General features: G+C 31.6%; 1 protein-coding gene across 1 annotated transcript; it reads right to left on the reverse strand.

Annotated features, from left to right (window-relative positions):
- Window positions 1-7,095: 7,095 nt before the first annotated feature.
- LOC105173810 ((+)-pulegone reductase-like) lies at window positions 7,096-16,808 on the reverse strand. Its single transcript, XM_011095689.3, has 5 exons — window positions 16,413-16,808; window positions 14,317-14,500; window positions 9,214-9,380; window positions 8,897-8,979; window positions 7,096-7,703 (listed from the first exon to the last, which is right to left on the reverse strand). The coding sequence occupies exons 1-5, from the start codon at window positions 16,653-16,655 to the stop codon at window positions 7,310-7,312; spliced, it is 1,071 nt and encodes a 356-aa protein (XP_011093991.2). The 5' UTR covers window positions 16,656-16,808; the 3' UTR covers window positions 7,096-7,309.
- Between the last annotated feature and the right edge of the window lie 1,671 nt (window positions 16,809-18,479).

An 18,479-nucleotide genomic window follows, 5' to 3' on the forward strand; every position in this document is an offset into this window, starting at 1 on the left:
CATGCCAAAGAAAAAACAGATAACTATTTCATGTATAACTCATTTACGTTAGGAAAGGACAAAACTACTAATTACAACTCATATGCAATCTTATTAAAAAAATAAATGTATAAGAATAAGTTTGCTGTTTAGTTATGGAGGACAAATAAAACTGGATATATATGAAACCTTTTCGGAGTCTAATTTTGTTTCCATCCAAAATTAGACGAAAAAGTGAATATATAAGACTAAAAAGACAAAAAATATATTTTTTTATTTATATTTACTCTGTTGGCCATATGCATAATTTTTCTCCAATTCTTGTCTCGTTCCTACTGATAATACAGATATATGATCTTTTAAAAAGATAACCAAATCACCAACAAACATGTTGGTGTTTTGAATTTAATTTCTTCATTTGAGGGCATTTGTAGCAATTTTCATTTTATGTAAATTGAATAGTGTAGAATATATGGACAATATATACTTATATTGATGAATATTACTATCAATAAACAAATATTCTTGCTCTTGTTGGATCAATATTTTTATTGATGAGATTTTTAATTCTTTTATATACTAAAAATTATTTTAGTATAATATTAATTTGTTTATTTTCTATTACAAAATAAAGAGAAATGATTAATTAGTAAAATTACAAATTAAATTTTTCTTCTCAATCTATTTCCTTCGTACCAAACACTAGAAGAATTATAACATTTTACTATGGTTAATTATCACGTTTTTTTTTTTATTAATTGTCACGGTTAATAACAAATAGCATAGCAAAGAGTTATTGACCACGGTCCCACAACGATTGTTGGCCGTGGTTTTTGCGAGGATAGCTAAAAGCCATAGCAAATATTTTGACTATGGCTCTTAATCGTGGTAAATAATTTTTTCATGGTGAAAAAACTAATTTTTTACATCGATTTTATTGAAACATAATTAATAATAATTATTTACCATAATTTTTAACCATATCCATTATCATTATAGTCAATAATAATTTTTTTTCTAATAAAATAAGAAGTATTTGAAATTTAACTTTCTTCCCACTCATACCAAACAACTTAAATAAAAATTATTATATTTTACCTCCCACTTCATTTTCTCTCACTTAAACTAAAATTGTTTGGAGAGTGGAGAAGATATAATAAGGCTATCCTCGTTGGATGGATAAGCATAGTGTCGGAAAATGTCCATGTATGCTACAGACTACGGAACGTCACATAGGGGCGACGCATTATGCTATAAATAAAAGTATAAAATCGGTCAAGTGTCTGACTCCGTTGTGAAAACGCACTCTTTCCATCTCATGTCATTTTTTAATAATAAATCAGAATTATTTATATTATATACGAATTTATTATTTGTTTATTTCTGTTATGAAAGGACACTCGTATTATTATGTAGATAATAGTTTAAATATTAAATCAGAATTAGTTACTACAATAGAGAACAGTATCAGTGATGAAATGTTAATTTATATAATTAAATGAAGAAAATCGTGTTGAATACTAATTAACGATGAATGTTAATCATTATTTCTACAAATGAAGTTAGAATATTAAACATAGTTAAAAATATGTCTGATGTGCATAAAAATAGATTGGCCCAAAGAGGCCTAAGAGATCCAAAAAGAAGAAAGAAACGGGAGGCCTGTAACATCCTAGGAGGCCTACATCATGAGGACAGCCAACTAAAAATTTGCTAAGCTCAGCCGAAGAGGGAAGCCCAGTATACCAAGCTCAAGCCAAGAGAGAAACCCAGTATACCAAGCTCAACCCAAGATGGAAACCCAGTACTCAGCCCTAGAAGGAAGCCTAGTTAGGCCCAAGAAGTAGGCCTGGTACGAGGCCTATCGAACCTTAAACCTACCTTCCAAGTCCAGCTCGGGAGAAGGAAAGCTCCCTCAAAAAGTTGAACTCCTTGACCTAGAAGGACTCCTTGCATAACAAGAGTTCTCGCATAAAGGGAATCCTCGTTCAACCAAAGATTTGCCCTTAGAAATTGTTTTATATGGATGGTCACTACAACTATATATAATATATAAGTACGTGCAGTACATATTTTGAATACGGATAAAAATATTCAGAAAATGTATGTAGATATCGAAAACGACAAAAGGAGCATCAGTTACATTTTATATACACTTGGATACCTTTTTTTTTTCCTAACCGGAGGCCAATTTTTTTTAAATAAAATAATAATGTGAGATTTATGCTGCACTTTTTGTGTGTAATTCTTTAATTCTCATCTTCCATACTATTTTTCTATTCTCTATTTCCAGTTAAAAATACCAATAAATCTTTATATATATAAGTTATGCGACTACAAATTAATTTGAAAAAATTTTATATATGTAAATGATATTATCACTACAAAAAACAATGTAATAATATATAATGGATTTTTCTGATAGAACTTATTCGTCGCTATTATCAACAGATTTTCTGACTACTTTCGGACGGACGACACCTACTACTTTAATTTCGTTGCCAAATTCATCGCGAAATTATTACCAAAATTTAGCAATGGAAAATCAGTGGGAAACCGATTAGAAAATTTGGCGCGAATTTGGAGGGAGAGATGTCCATTGGAATCCGTCGGGAAAGATGTGACAAAATGCAATCGTCCAAATTTTCCAACACAATTTTTTGATTGAAAAATGTTCACTACAAAAATTGTCCTTTTAGTGATGGAAGTTATGATAGTTTTTGGTCACTATTTTATATTTATGACGGGAAGTAAATCGTCGGCTTAGGTACAGTAGAAAAAAAAATTGATGCAAGAAAACAACCCGTTTGCAAGACTTGTGACGACAGTCGACAGCTTTGATATTTTCTGTTGCAAGATATGCTAATTGGATGGAATATATTATTAGTGTTGTTGAGATAGATTTTGCAACAAACTTCTGATGGTTATTTTCGTAATGCATAAGAACACTCTAGGATAGGCTTCGAAATGAAAGTCACGTTCCAACATATGAAAGAAATTGAGACAGAGTTTGCAACGGGCATTCGTCGAATTGAACGTAAATATTATCAAATTTGAAATGATTTTTGCGATGTCTTGTGTTATAAATATTTGGAGAGGCTTGCAATATCGCAAACTTAACCCGAATTTATAGCATAGTCCCCCGTCGAACGAAGAAGTGTGATTCCTTAAAACTCAGGTCAGTGGCTGCTGCAGATTGGCCTACTCATTTATGCACGCAACCATCTTGGCATCTAGAGGGCAAGGAGTCACTCCTCCTTGGGAGCTTGTATTGAATTTTATTCAAGCTATGTTTCTTCTTGGGGTGAGTGTAATTTGAGGCAACAAATATTACAATTAGATATTTGCTATACCATGACAATCATAATTACAAAGCAAAATTTTTAATTTTTAAATTTATTACTACAACAAAATAATCGTAATAAAAATGGATATATGATGATCCAAACGATGATTTATTGTTGTGACGGACCTTTAGAGCCAAACAATTTATAGTCATAAAGAAATCTAAGTTTTCATAATAAAAAGGTATTTGCTAAGAATTTTGTTCGAAGCCAAGCATTGCATTTTCCACTAGCAAAACGACTTTTGCCACGAACCTTTAGCGACCAAATGAGGCATTATTAACCAAGATTAACTTTCACATATGATACAGTAGAAAATCAAATCCTTTCCGTAAGCGGCAACGAGATATATTTAAATTATCTTGTGATTATTAGATTAATCCTAGATGGTACTCATATTTAGCGGTAGGTAAGGGCGTACGTAGAATTGATTTTCCACCCCCTAGCATTTATTGCTAGCACAATATAAATATCTCTAATTTCGTTGTGAGAAGGGACTTTTGGAAGAAGAAGTAATTGAAGAGAAAATTACTAATTTCTAGTTTGTGGAAGAGTTTGACGTGCTTCAATCTCAAGCTTCAATTTTTTGGAAAATTCTAGTCCGAACCTGGTTCGGCCAAACCTAAGTCAATCATATGGCAAATGCAATATACTTGCCGTATGATTGGTGTACAGTTAAGAGAAAGTGTCAATCACATAACAAGTGTATCATAGTTGCTTTATGATTGATTTGATTCGATCAAACTTGATCCGTGCTAGAATTTTCCCAATTCTTCCCTCATGAATAGTTGTTTTAGACACTGCTCCTAGTGACATATCACAACTCTATTTGAAGGAGACATCACTTTTTCCACAGAAAAAATGCAATTTACCCCTTGTAACATGAGAAATAAGCAAAAAAAAAAAAAAAAAAAAAACAACTATGAAACTAAATTTAGCAAATTAACCCCCTATCTAAACCATTAATAAAGGTAATTTGCGTTATTCTTCAAAATACGAGTGATTTGTTAATTCTTTTTTTATAGAGATTTTTTTGCTCATTTGGTGCCATAGGTATAAATTGCATTCGACTCCTCTTTCCGCTCTTTGTATCAAAAATAGAAAAAATCAAAGTGGAAAAGATTGGCTAAAACCTTTTCAGAGCTGACTTTAGATTGCTCTCATTCTTGTAGTTGAATGCATCATCAAAACCAAGTTTTTCCTTCAGCAAATCAACCTACATGTATATGACACAAATGCAGCATGAAATTAATTAAAGGGGTGTAATTATTAAACTTCTAAGAATATAAACAATTTCATGTGTTAAACTCATAATTTAATAATAGGCCATATACATTAAGGTGCTAATAGTGGTAATTCAAGAAATTTAACTGGAAAACAAAGTAATATGGCCTCACCTAATGCAGTCTATTTATAAATTTTGGAAAAAACACAATTTACCCTCTTGTTAGATGAGAAATAATTAAAAAAAAAAAAAATTGTGTAAAAGCAATAGCAAATTACCTCCTGTGTCGTGAAAAATGATGCAAATTATCCTCCAATCTAAACCATTGATGGGAGAGTAATTTACTTCATTTTTAAAAACACACAGGAGTAATTTGCTGATTTTTTTTTCACAGTGGATCTTTTGCTCATTTAACATATCACATGGAGGGTAAATTGCATTAAACCTTTATAAATTTGGACAAGTAGAATTGATGATTAGGTTCAGAGTTACTCTTTTCAATTTTTCTTCATATATATAAATCTCATATCAAAATAAACACATCTTCTACAGAAAAGATAGATAAAAAGAAGAGGGAGCAAAATGGAGGGGACAAGAAGAAATGGTATACCTTTTTCTGGGCACCAGCACAGCCAATGACATGGCAACCAAAGAGCTTAGCGTATTGTCCAACTAAACTTCCTACAGATCCAGACGCTGCCGATACAAAAATACTTTCTCCCTTTTTCGGCTTGCATATTTCAAAGAACCCTCCATACGCTGAAAGCCCACTAAATCCTGCATTCCTTGTATATCTTTCTTATTCTATAATGCAGCATATACACAGCATATGATAACTAATTCATGGTCACTTTTAAGGTTCAAATATAGCTATTCATACTTTATTCAAGGCTATTTTTATCTTTTGTAACTTCTAGAGTTGTAAAATAGTCGTATAGCTTTTGGATATTTTGTGATTTTGATTCTTTCGGTGTCGAATTTTGTAAAAGTCGTCGGAATGAATTGTGAGTCCCTAGCGATTTTGATATTTTTATCCTTTATATTTCTAGAAACTACAAAAGAGTATTGGAATTTTTTTATATTTCGTAATTTTGGTATTTTTGGTGCCGAATTTTGTAGAAATTATCGGAATAAATAATGTGTCACGTCACTTTTTTTTATAAAAAAAAAAGTATTCATATTGCCTATCAGAATAAAAGTCCAATTTAAATGAACCACGTGAAGCGCGCATGATTTATTCCAACTACTTTTGCAAAACCCGGCTCTTGAAGGATCAAAAATGGCAAAATGGCAAAATGACAAAAAATTACAAGACTCTTCTGTAACCTACAAATATAAAAGGCACAAAATCCTTTTTTAATCCCGTTAAAAAAAGGGCATTTTTGCTTTTGGTACCACAATTATGGCGAGTGTCGCTTTTGATATCATAAAATACAAAAATAAGCTTTTTTGCTCCCAAGTTAACAGCAGAGGTCATGTGCCTCGCACGTGACTATTTACGGCTGTTAACTTCTATTGACGCACATGACTTTGACTAATTTTAGCTTCAAATGCCTTATTTAAAGGCAATTAAGATAAAAAAATGTGTTCTTTTTTGGTACAATTAAAAGAAAAAAATATATTTTGACCAACTTTGACCACAAACTATAAGATTTTTTTTTATTGTTTTACAAAAATGAAAATGTTATGAAAATTTTATTTTAATATATATAATAACTAGTCTAAAATTATAATTATTTTTATTTCAGATAATTTCTAGGATTCATTTTACTATTTTTGAAATTAAATTATTATATGGTCTAAAAATATATTAATATTTGAGCACAAACTATAAAAAGTAAAATTTATTTTTTGAATAAAAGTATTAGATAAATTTTTTATTACATAATAAATTAATTTTTAAATTATAGTTATTTACATTCGAGATAAATTGTAGAAATAAAATTAAAATTTATTTCTTACTTTTTTCGGTCAAAGTTTATTAAAATATTTTTAGAATACGCAATAATTTAATTTTAATAATAATTAGAATATGCTAGAATTTATCTAAAATAAATATAAGGGTAAAATACACTTTATCTCCCTAAACTATTTGTCATATAACATATATCCCCCTAAATAAATATGAAGTAAAAAATATTTTTCAACTGATAGCTGATTAATTCAAATTTTTAAATTTTATATTAATTGATAAATTAGTTTTTTTTATTATTTAGTTATTTCCTTTTTTTTTCTTAATGTAATGTATTTATATATATTTTTCTCTTATTTATAAGACGTTTTAATGTTTGAAAGATTATTTATTATATACAAATAGAGACGGCAGAAATAAATGGACAATCTAGCCCCATTCCGTGGGTCATAAGATGGGTTTGGAAATGAGCCAACCACAGGGAAAGGGCTACTCTTGACTAAGAGGAGCCTGAGCAAAGATAAACCTCTCCCCCCAAGGACCAATATTAGACTTTACTTCATCAAAGAAGCAACAATCCTTACTAGTGGTAAGATAGAAAAAACCCCGGTCACAAACACCAAAAATTATCGAAGTTTTGGCTCAAGGTTAAAATTTCGCATTATCATGATAAAAAGAATAATATGACGAATGAAGTTAGCGGATAGTTGCATGAAGCAGATATCTATATCCAGTAGGATATCACCTACAAGGCGGGCTAAAGGAAAACAAAGACCACCTTCTAAATGCAAAAATGCTGAGGCGAATGATGCATTCGACAATGTAATAATGCCTCCTCATCTTGGCAATTCAATGTAATGCGTGATCGCCTTCAGCAATTCTGACTACCTTTTTCCCAATATTATTGCCACGAAAAATATCAAGAAAGGCCTTTGGAATGCTCTCAACACCGTAAGAGATGTCTTCTATGGCCTTGATTTTACCTGTCTGGAGATATTGGGTGGTGGTTGAAATGAATTCTTGATCTATACTCATCAAGTCCAAAGCAAGAAACCCTTCTATTCTGATTCTTTTGTAGATTAATTGTACCATATCCAGCTTCGCTTTTCTCAGACTGTCTGTATATTCAGACATCACTCCACAAGCTGCCACTCTACCAAAGCTGTTCATATTCTCAACTGTTGCTTCCAACATTTCACCTCCCACATTGTCAAAGTATATATCTATCCCTTCAGGAAAGTACCTGATATTAACCAATACTCATCCAGTTATACTAAAATTAACCTCTATAAATTAATAATATTGGGACTACGTAATTTTATTAATTTAAGGAGGTATTAATTAATCAATAAATGAATAATTTATTAATTTAAAGAGATTTTTTTCGATTCAACGAACCTACATTATTTTTCATAAATAAAACATATACATTGTATTGACTAATTGAACGAGATTTATGTATAATGTGACTAATTAAATATAATACATGGACCGATCCCCCTAAAAAAACAAAGTTCATTGTACGTAGAACGTAGCATTAGTAATTAAAACTTAATGCAAGTTCATGTATAGTAAGGAAATGTATAAACAACTTCAAATATTCCTAATAGAATACGATAAGGAAGGTTAGAGTTGAAATACAGTTAGATTTAAATTTTAAGATGAAACAAACAATAGAAGGATCATATTGTACTAAGTTGTCCTTATTATATGTATAATTTTATAGAATTATTAATTTATTATATTGAAAGAATCATAAATTAATATAAGGGTGTTTCGAAAACTTATTGTCTTATTAATTTAAACCTTGAGTCCAAATTGGAACTAAAAAAAATTCTTATTTTTAAAAAAATTATTAATTTATTTCGTATTAATTTATAGAGGTGATTCACAAAATACAAATTAAAAGGGAGCCTTGTAGTAGCTCGTGACGAACGTAATCTATTATTTGCAATATTATTATAAATTAAGGACTAAGAATATTAGCTACACGATATCAAATAATGAGATAGTATTAGTAATCGTACAAATATTAAGTATAATATTTTGAGTTGCAAATTCTAATTATTAGTTAAAAAATAAATATAAGTAGTGACAACAAATGTAACATCAAATGTCGTTCTAATAATATCTTCTGTTGCAATGAATGGAAGTTATATGTTTATCCAAAATCCTGAATATATATTTTTTTTTTGAGGAAAAATCGTTCTAATAATATCTTCTGTTATAATAAATGCACGTATATGTTTATCCAAAAACCTGAATATATTTTTTTTTTTCGTGGAAAAGTCGGGCATACTCAAAAATCATGGAATACCAATTTTACACAGTGTAGAATTGCAAATAATTATTTAACTATTATTAGGGATCAAAGAAAAAAAAAAGGCATATGGACATAAGATATAAATGACAAAGCATATTTAGAAAGAGATTCACCTTTTAAGAGTTGAAGTCAAATCAATTTCTTCTTTATAGTTGAATGCATCGTCAAACCCAATCTTATTTTTCAGTAAGTCCACCTGCATTAGATTCTCATGTCAAGAAAAAGTTCTACATATGAATGGTAATAACAGAAAATTCTTGTTCGAATCAAGTCTGACAAGTATGTGTATCACACTTGTTTTATAATTGCTCACTTTTCTTGATTTGTATACAAATTACATGACAAGAATATTATACTTACCATATAACTAATTTAGAATTGATCAAATCAAATCTGTGACAGAATTTCCCGAAAATTAGGGTAAACTTGCCTTTTCCTTACTTCCTGCACAGCCAACAACATAGCATTCAAACAACTTGGCATATTGTCCGACTAAAATGCCAACTGATCCACATGCAGCAGAAACAAACACTTTCTCCCCCCTCTTGGGCTTGCAAACTTTGAAAAACCCTGCATATGCTGTCAATCCACTAGTTCCTACAAGTAAATTAGGGCATGTTAATTACTTGGATGCATAGAGAGTTTTTTTCATTCGTCGCCCAAGATTGAGGAGGGTGCGGCGCCCTCTTCAGTAGGAATTTTTTTAACATTCCTATTATCACAGGGGAGATCTCTAAATTTTTCCATATAAAATTATGTTCAGCACATGTTTATTCATTCTAACAAGAATTAGTTAGTTACAAAAAAACTTACCTCGTAAGACGGTGGTCGAGCTTATCGGACAGGGCTGACCTGATTTACTTGACTTAAATAAGCTATGTTGAATCATCGGAATAGCAGCCTGATCTAAGAAAGGGGTAAAACGACCATTTTACCTGTCTTATTTCCCATGTTTTCTTCCTCTTTCCTGTTGCCCCAAATTTGGCCGCAATGAGATGATCCAATAATTTTAGGGTTTTGAAATTGGTGATGAGGTTGAGCAACCAAAATAAAAAATTTTCCATACCAACTAGGACGATGACACGGAAAAAATATAATTTTAATTCTGTATATTTTGAGGGTGGCAGACGTGGTCCTATAACTAAAGTCTTGGCAATTTTAGTCCTAAAAATTATTATTTTCTTGCAATAGTAATCATTCTGACGAGAATTGTCCTGAATTCCGCTACAACAATTAGGGATTTATGGGAATTGGGAATTTCATCCAATTTGCTCCAAAAAAATTACACATGAAAAGCACGTGAAAACGTCGACATTAATTTATGCCTAATTTTTTATTGATCTAACTAAATTGGTTCCAATACACTCCTGAAATTGGGAACCCTAGAAATCCTTCTGTCTGTCCAAACATTTTTTGCAAAAATTAACATTTTTTTCTGGGAAAGGTAAGTCGCATTAAGTAAAAAAGAAAGAAAGAAAAATAACCAATTCGAACATCCAGCGGTGCCTCTCTTGAGAGGCCAAGGGATACTCCACAGTTTAAATAAAGCTCGTGTACTGATTGATCTAGGCAAGGTGATGCTATGAATTCGCTTTCTAATATCCTCGACTATTACTAATGCCATGGTGGTGGGTATTTGTTCCATGTGCTTTAATCGTCTGAGATAGATCTCCTTCCAAATGAGGTTAACACATGATGTAATGTCTATAATATCTTCTGCATCATCTAGCAATTGTAGAGCATCAAACGTATTATATACGGCAATTGCCTTACCCTTTTCCTCACGACTCAACCTTCTTTCACGAGGAAACTCTCGTCCCTCTCTTCGGTTATCCACCCCTCGAGTCGGCGGTATTCTCTCTTGATCATGCTCTCATCCCTCTCACTGGTTGTCCACTCCTTGAGTCGGCGGTATTCTCTCTTGGTCATGCATAGGTGGTGGCCTCGCAGGTCCCATTTTAGGAATGCGGCTTTCCCCGCGAGGAGGCTCTCGTCCCTCTTTCTGGTTGTCCACCCCTTGAGTCGGCTGCATGGGTTGTGACCTTGGAGGTATCGTTTTAGGAACATAGATAGAGACCAGTGGTTTAGCTGGGTTGGACGGCTTGGTGAACGTACAAACCTTTGCCGTATGGCCTAACGTTATACAACTTGTATATTTAGGAGGTAGCCACTCATATTCAACATCAATTGTACATAGTATTTCTCCTCCTTCCTCGTTAGGCATCATGATGATAATATGCCTTAATAATTTAGAACTCACATCTAGCATCACGCATACACGAGCGAAGTCCAATCTCGTGCATGCTCTTGTAATCGCATCTGATATAGGGGTATGCCAATTCCACTGGCCGCCATGCTCAGGCCTTCCTCCGTCCACAATTCTAACGGCAAATGTCTTAATTTTATCCAAGTTGGGACCTGTGTATGTTTTAATTTTTGCAGCATCATTCCCGATTCCCACTGTTGCAGTACAATTGGTTGCCCTTGGAACAACCATGGTCCCCCTTCGATTGTTTTTCCATATATGCCACTTTCTTGAATTGGAAGAAGTAGAGTCCGTTCGTGGTGGCCTTAACATCACGTAAGCCAGGCCAGACGGACATGGCATATTCTTGGACATGATAAAAGTATGGTCTCTTTCCCAAGAAGTAACTGACCGCGGGTGTTTTCCACCTACTAGCTCCGTTTCAAATAGATTCAATCGTAAGTCTGATAACCATTTCCCCATTTTGTATAGTAGGGGGGATATATGAGAGCGTCTTATGGGACGAGTTGTTGAAACCATCAGCAATTTTATCATCCGCGCCTGGAATTAGGCATGACTGCAATGGGATGTTCCCTATAAATAAGCTGGTATGAGTAGAGTTAGTCTCATATGTTCGTTGCTGTCCAAATTCAACAGTGTCATTGCACCGCGTCTACATCTTTATCATTGTCCTTTTCCCCATCCACATCAACGTTGACCGGGTCCTTGTTGACCAAGTCATCATTGACCAAGTCATTATTGACCAAGTCTTGTTCCATGATTTCCATGTTGACTGCGTCTTTATTGACCAAGTCAATTTTGACCGGGTCATTATTGACCAAGTCTTGTTCCACGTTTTCCACGTTGACCGCGTCATTATTGACCAAGTCAATCTTGACCAAGTCCAGTGCTCCATCTTCAGCCATATCTGTAGTCCGATTTTCCGATGCCACGTAGTTAGTGTTTGACACGTACTCAGCTACTAACCGCCCGGCATCCGTGGATGGTGGTTGGCTCCGATCTACCGCCGGCTCAATCGATTTCAGATCGGTATTTCCCTCTTCTCAACTCGCCTGACCGGTGGTCGAATATTCTTTACAGGCGGCCTCAATACTTTGGGCAGAAATGGCGTACTAATCTCCTCCCTAGATGGCGGAAAGCATCGCGTAGTTGCTTCTTTCCCAAAACGCTCCGTCCACTTGTTGTTTAATTCACGTAGCGCATCCAAAGCTTGTTTATCGCCGGTATCTATCACCGTATGGGCAAGTTTTGAGAACTCAGACATGTTGAAGGAGATCGAGCCCTGTTCGCCGTGTGAACTGCTTGATTTTGCACTTGTAAGCCCTAGAGTAGGACGGCTCTTTAGGTTACCGCGAGTAATGGTCGAAAAATCTCCGGCGGCCATCTTTTGGAGACGTTCAACCATCATGTTCAACGTGCAACCATCCTCCATCGTCTGACCGGCCAAATCGTGGTCGCCCTCCTCTTCACATCCTCCATCCCCGCCAAAGTCGTCTCCATTGCTGGTCATAGGGTGTAAACAAAGAGGGAAAAGTCCCTCTAAGTTTCGGAAGAGAGAGGTGTCGGTATTGAGAGAGAATTTTTTATTAACATTTTTTTCCTCCTACGATAAAATAACACATTTTTAAAATGTTTGTGTATGTTGTCAGCGTTGAAGAAAAGTAGAGATTCATTTGTTGGTATGCAACATTCTCTTGAGTCAATTTAAAAACGACTTTCTATTAGAACGACAACAAAAAGTGATTCTAGAATTCGAAAATCTATTGCCTAAAAACTTTGTGCTTCGACTTCTGCCTTCAATTTACAAAGCAAGGTAGAGGGAAAAGTGAGCAAATTAGCTAGAGAGTGTTACCACAAACTGCACATACAATTTTTCACTAAATTGGATAAAATCCCTAATTCCCAAGAATTCTCAATTGTTCTGGTCGAATTCAGGTCGATTTTAATTAGAAGAACTTAAATTGTTGAAATTTTATAAATTTCAAAAGTAAAATTATCATTAGTTATAAGACCACGGTCGCCACTATTTAAAATGTACAAAACTAAAATTTTAATTTTTTTCTACATCATTGTCTTCGTTTGTAAGGAAATTTTATCATTTGTTAAGTCAATCACAGCCGCAATTTCAAAACCCTAAAAATGTCAAATCAACTTATTCCGGCCAAATTTGGAGACACCAATGGCTGGAGGCCTAAAATTGCATAAAACTTAATAAATAATGTCATCAATTAGATTGTCAACCCCATATTTGAGTGCCGTTAAAGTGCTACCCTCTAACATACAAGATGAATAATGCAATTTAGAGAGTGTTTGCGAAAAAAGAAAAAGAAAACTAATGAAATAATTAAAGAAAATAAAAAATAGTAGACCAAAAAGGAAAGAGATACTTTTTAATATAGTATAAATTTTATGATTTTTGACAATTTTACTTTTTATATACGAATGGCGTATTTATTACAAGTTAAATTCAAATTATTTCCATAGAAAAATTACAATAGTCATAAATTCAAATTATTGTAATACGTATCTCAATTAATATATTTAAAAAGAATGATTAACCCCCTGCTTCATTGCATTATTCACTTACCAAATTTGTGATAATTTTCATTATTTGACTAATATATTTTCTATATGCTCTCATTTATATATAAGATTAATACACGATATTATGTTAAAACTTAATTTTATTTTCTCTTTTACCCCATATCTTAGTATGATACTGATAGGGCCCTCTCCCGAAGGAAAATATTTTTATAGGAAGAGGATCCGACATTTTCAGTCAGGTCGGTCGGGTCGAACCCAAATCTGCCCCGACCCTAAGACTCGGATGTGGTCTATTGATCACTATATTGAGAAAATGCCTCAAGATCGCGCCACATGAATTCGCACAAGTGTCCCTATAAATACACACTCCAATCTTATTTATTGGTACTCCATTTATTACCTTACATCGTACTTCAACGAACTGATTTAGACATCGAAGGATCTTTACTGAAACCACCCAATGAGCCTAACAACCTTTTTACATTTCAAGTTCCAAAACACCCAAACCGGACACTCAAATCTAAATCGATCTCCGATCCGGATCTGATTGGAACATTTACGACTATAAAATAAGTTTTTCAACAAAATTTCTTTTTCCTAGCGAGTTTTCTAGCACTTGAGCTATTGAAGGGCTTAGGTGAACTTTTTTCCGACTGTAAGCTAACATAAGTGGACTGATTATTATTGTTTTCATCCACACAGACATAATATGTAAATTATTACCTAGAACTCCTCCAGCATAATATGATAGGGGAAATCCGAAAGTGGTATCCAGCTTTTGCAAGAAAACACCTGCTTTTACGACGCAATACTCTCCCCAGCTTAGAAGCCCCCACACCACATCGCCTGCTTTGAAATCAGGATGCCGGGAATCCACCACTCTCCCCACCCCGATTGCTTCAATGGCCTATTAAAGTAATTAATAATTTTAAGAAACATAGTAAAAACAATATTCTTACAGGATTTAATATAATTTATCCTATAATATTATAAATGTACAAATTACTCCTTATGAAAAAAAAAATTATTTTGCCCCCTTATTAAAACGAAACAATTTATTACTTCATTTTAGAAAAACAGAGAGAAGTAAATTAATGCATTTTGAAAACTATAGAAAGGTAAATTGCTCTTTCTTTTTTCATAGGGCATATATAATTGGGCAAAATCCTTTTTTGGTCCCATTAAAAAAAGTCATTTTCGTTTTTGGTACCATAATTATTGTAGGTTCGGATTTTGGTACCATTAAATCCAAAACTACGCATTTTTTGTTCCAAGTTAACAGCAGAGGCCATGTACCTCGCACGTGGGTTTTAACGGCCATTACCTCCTATTCATTCACGTGACTTTCACTTCAAATGTCATTTTTAATGGTACCAAAACAACAAAATATTTTTTTGTACCATTAAAAGAAAAAAAAATATTTTGACCAACTTTGACACAAATTATAAGATTTTCTTTTTTACAAAAATAAAAATGTTAGAAAATTTTATTTTAATATATATAATAAAATAGCTCTAAAATTATAATTATTTGTATTTCAAATAATTTTTAAGATTTTTTTTACTATTTTTGAAATTAAATTATTATTTGGTCTAAATATATATTAATATTTGATCACAAACTATAAAACTAAAACTTATTTTTTGAGTAAAAGTATTAGATATAATTTTTATTAAATAATAAATTAATTTTTAAATTAAAATTATTTACATTTGAGATAAATTATAACAACTATTAATTTTCTTAAACTAAAATTTTATTTTGTTTGAAAATATTTTTTAAATTTTGACAATAAATTATAAGAAATAAAATTTTATTTTTAAAAAATTTAAAAAATAAAGAAATTTTATTTTAATATAAATAATAAAATAGTGTATAATTTATAAGTATTTATTTTAGATAAATTCTAGATATTTTAATTATTTTTAAAATTGAATTATTATTTATTCTAAAAATATTTTAATAAACTTTGACCAAAAAAAGTAAGAAATAAATTTTAGTTTTATTTCTAGTATTTATCTCTAATGTGAATAACTATAATTTAAAAATTAATTTATTATTTAATAAAATAAAATTTATCTAATATTTTTAAATATTTTTATTCAAAATAAATTTTAATTTTTATAGTTTGTGCTCAAATATTAATATAATTTTAGACCAAATAATAATTTAATTTTAAAAATAGTAAAATAGATTCTAGAAATTATCTGAAATAAAAATAATTATAATTTTATAACTATTTATTCTATATATTAAGATAAAAAAAATTAATATTTTTATTTTTGTGAAAAAAAAGTTCTTAGAGTTTGTGGCAATAGTTGGTCAAAAGATGAGAAAAAAAAAAGAATTAGGGAAAGAAAATGAAGGGGAAAAGAAATTGGGATGTGGAAACCCTAACTTATGTCAATTTCCCTCCTTTTTCACAGCATCACGTGTCTTTTCTCTCCACAATGGTGGGGTTAACGGCAGTTAACGGAGCATAATAGTTATGTACGCCGCACATGATTTTATGGGACCAAAAAAGTTTATTTTTTAATTTAATGGTATCAAAACCCGAACCCACAATAATAATGGTACCAAAAATAAAAATGACCTTCTTTAACGGTACCAAAAAAGGATTTTGCCCTATATAATTTGTTCATTTGCAGGATGGTTCCCCCATTAATTATTTGATAGTTCAAGTTTAAATCAGAAAAGATAGGACTTGGAAAAATTAAAAATAATCACAAACCCCTATGAGTAGTATAGGGAATTAATATATTAATGATGATGCACATAAACAAAAGAACAAGCAGTATTAGGTGTTTTTGAAGGATCACCTGTCCCGGAAGAACAGCGGATGCCTCAGGGATGATGGTATGCACGAAGCTGTGAGTCTTCATGCGGTTTATTTGGGAGGGATCGATGGATATGTAGAGATTTTGCACCAGCACATGAACATCGTCCGAAGCCTGAGGCTGGAGCTCTACTGAAACTAATTCTTCACAAATGGAGAAGTCTGATTCATTTGGGGCTCCATCTATATGATTCTTCATTGCTACATACTTATTTTTCACCTCCATTTCTTTTTGTCTTGTGCTTCTTTTCCTTTTTCCTGCTCTGATGCTAATTCTCACTAATTTGTGGTGTGTGTTGTCTGTTGTGCTTCATTTGTTAATCTGTAAGTATTAGTAGGAATATATGGAGGAGAAGATATATTACGTGCCAAAGAAATGGATGTATAAGAAAAATGAAAGTAAAAAATATAAGAATAAAACAAGTAAAATTGGAATATGAAACCTCTTCGAAGTCTAATTTTGTGACCGTCCAAAATTAGGCGGAAAAATGAACATATAAAATTAAAAAAACAAAAAAGTATATTTTTTATTTATATTTATTCTATTAGCCATATGTATAATTTTTCTCCAATTCTTGTCTCATTCCTACTGATAATACTGATACATAATCTTTTAAAATGATAACTATTTCTTCATTTGAGGGCATTTTTAGCAATTTTATTTTATTTAAATTGAATAGTTTAGAATATATAGGCAATATATACTTATTTTGATGAATATTGTTATCAATAAAAAATATTCTTATATATTCTTGTTCGAGCGATATTTTTATTAATGAGATTTTTAATTTTTTTATATGCTAAAAATTGTTTCAGTACAATATTAAATTTGCTTATTTTCTATTACAAAATAAAGAGAAATGATTAATTAGTAAAACTACAAAAGTTAATATTTTCTTCTCAATCTATTTTCTTCATACCAAACACTCGAAGAATTATAATATTTAACTACGGTTAATTGTCATGGTTAATAACAAATAGCCGTAGTAAATAGTTATTAACAACAGTCACCTAACAATTGTTGGTCGGGGTTTTTGCGAGGTGGCTAAAAACAATAGCAAATGTTCATGACTTTTAGACGTGACAAATAATTTTTTTCATGATGGAAAAACTAGTTTTTTACATCGATTTTATTTAACCATAGTTAATAGTAGTCATTTATCATGATTTTTAATCATATTCACTGTTATTATAGCCAATAATAATTCTTTTTTTAATGAAACAGGGAGAAATATTTAAAATTTAACTTTCTTGCACTCGTACCAAAAAACTTAAATAAAAATTATTATTTTTATCCCTCCCCTCTTCATTTCCTCTCATTTAAACTAAGTCAACCCAAAACATAAATAGGTGTATTATTTTTTGGAGATTGGAGAAGATATAATAAAGCTATCCTCATGGGATGGATAAGCATAGTGTCGGAAAATGTCATATATATCACGATAGGAACTGACCCTAAATAGCATAGATATATGTATTGTAATAAAATGTCAATGGTATCAGGTATTAGCTACTATTTTTATATTGGACACGTTAAATTATAGTATTGTATATATATATATATATATATATATAGTCATTTTATCTATAGTACAGACTAGGGAACGTCACGTAGGGGCCACGCATGAGTATTCAAATATCTATATACTATCAATAAAAGTATAAGTCTCTCGAGTGTATGATTCCGTTGTGAAAAGGCACTCTTTCGATCTTATGTAATTTTTTAATAATAAATTAGAATTATTTATATTGTATACAAAAGTATGAAATTAATTATTATGTGTTTACTTCTATTATAATAGAACACTCGTGTTATTGTGTAGATAATATTTTAAATAATAAATCAGAATTAGTCGCTACAATAGAGAAGAGTATCAGATATGAAAATTAGATATGGAGAAATACTCATCTATGAATTTTGACTTTCAGAGATAGATTCATATTCCGTAAACAACATAAAGGAAGATAGAAGAGAATATGTTATCGTTGTAATCATATTTGTTTCAATAAATATGCTCTTTAGACATTTATGAACCTACTTGGATCACAT

Source organism: Sesamum indicum, linkage group LG11 (genome assembly GCF_026168435.1).
Source record: "Sesamum indicum cultivar Baizhima isolate 11 linkage group LG11, ASM2616843v1, whole genome shotgun sequence".
Lineage (NCBI taxonomy): Eukaryota > Viridiplantae > Streptophyta > Magnoliopsida > Lamiales > Pedaliaceae > Sesamum > Sesamum indicum.

Bases quoted from the DNA above. Each gene is read 5' to 3' on its own strand.
- LOC105173810 (XM_011095689.3), bottom strand. From the start codon at position 16,655: ATGGAGGTGAAAAATAAGTATGTAGCAATGAAGAATCATATAGATGGA. The intron at 8,980-9,213 runs GCAAGTTTACCC...AATCTAATGCAG, and splicing joins GTGCAGGAAGTAAGGAAAAG to GTGGACTTACTGAAAAATAA. The intron at 7,704-8,896 runs GTGAATCTCTTT...GGTTAATATCAG, and splicing joins TTGACTTCAACTCTTAAAAG to GTACTTTCCTGAAGGGATAG.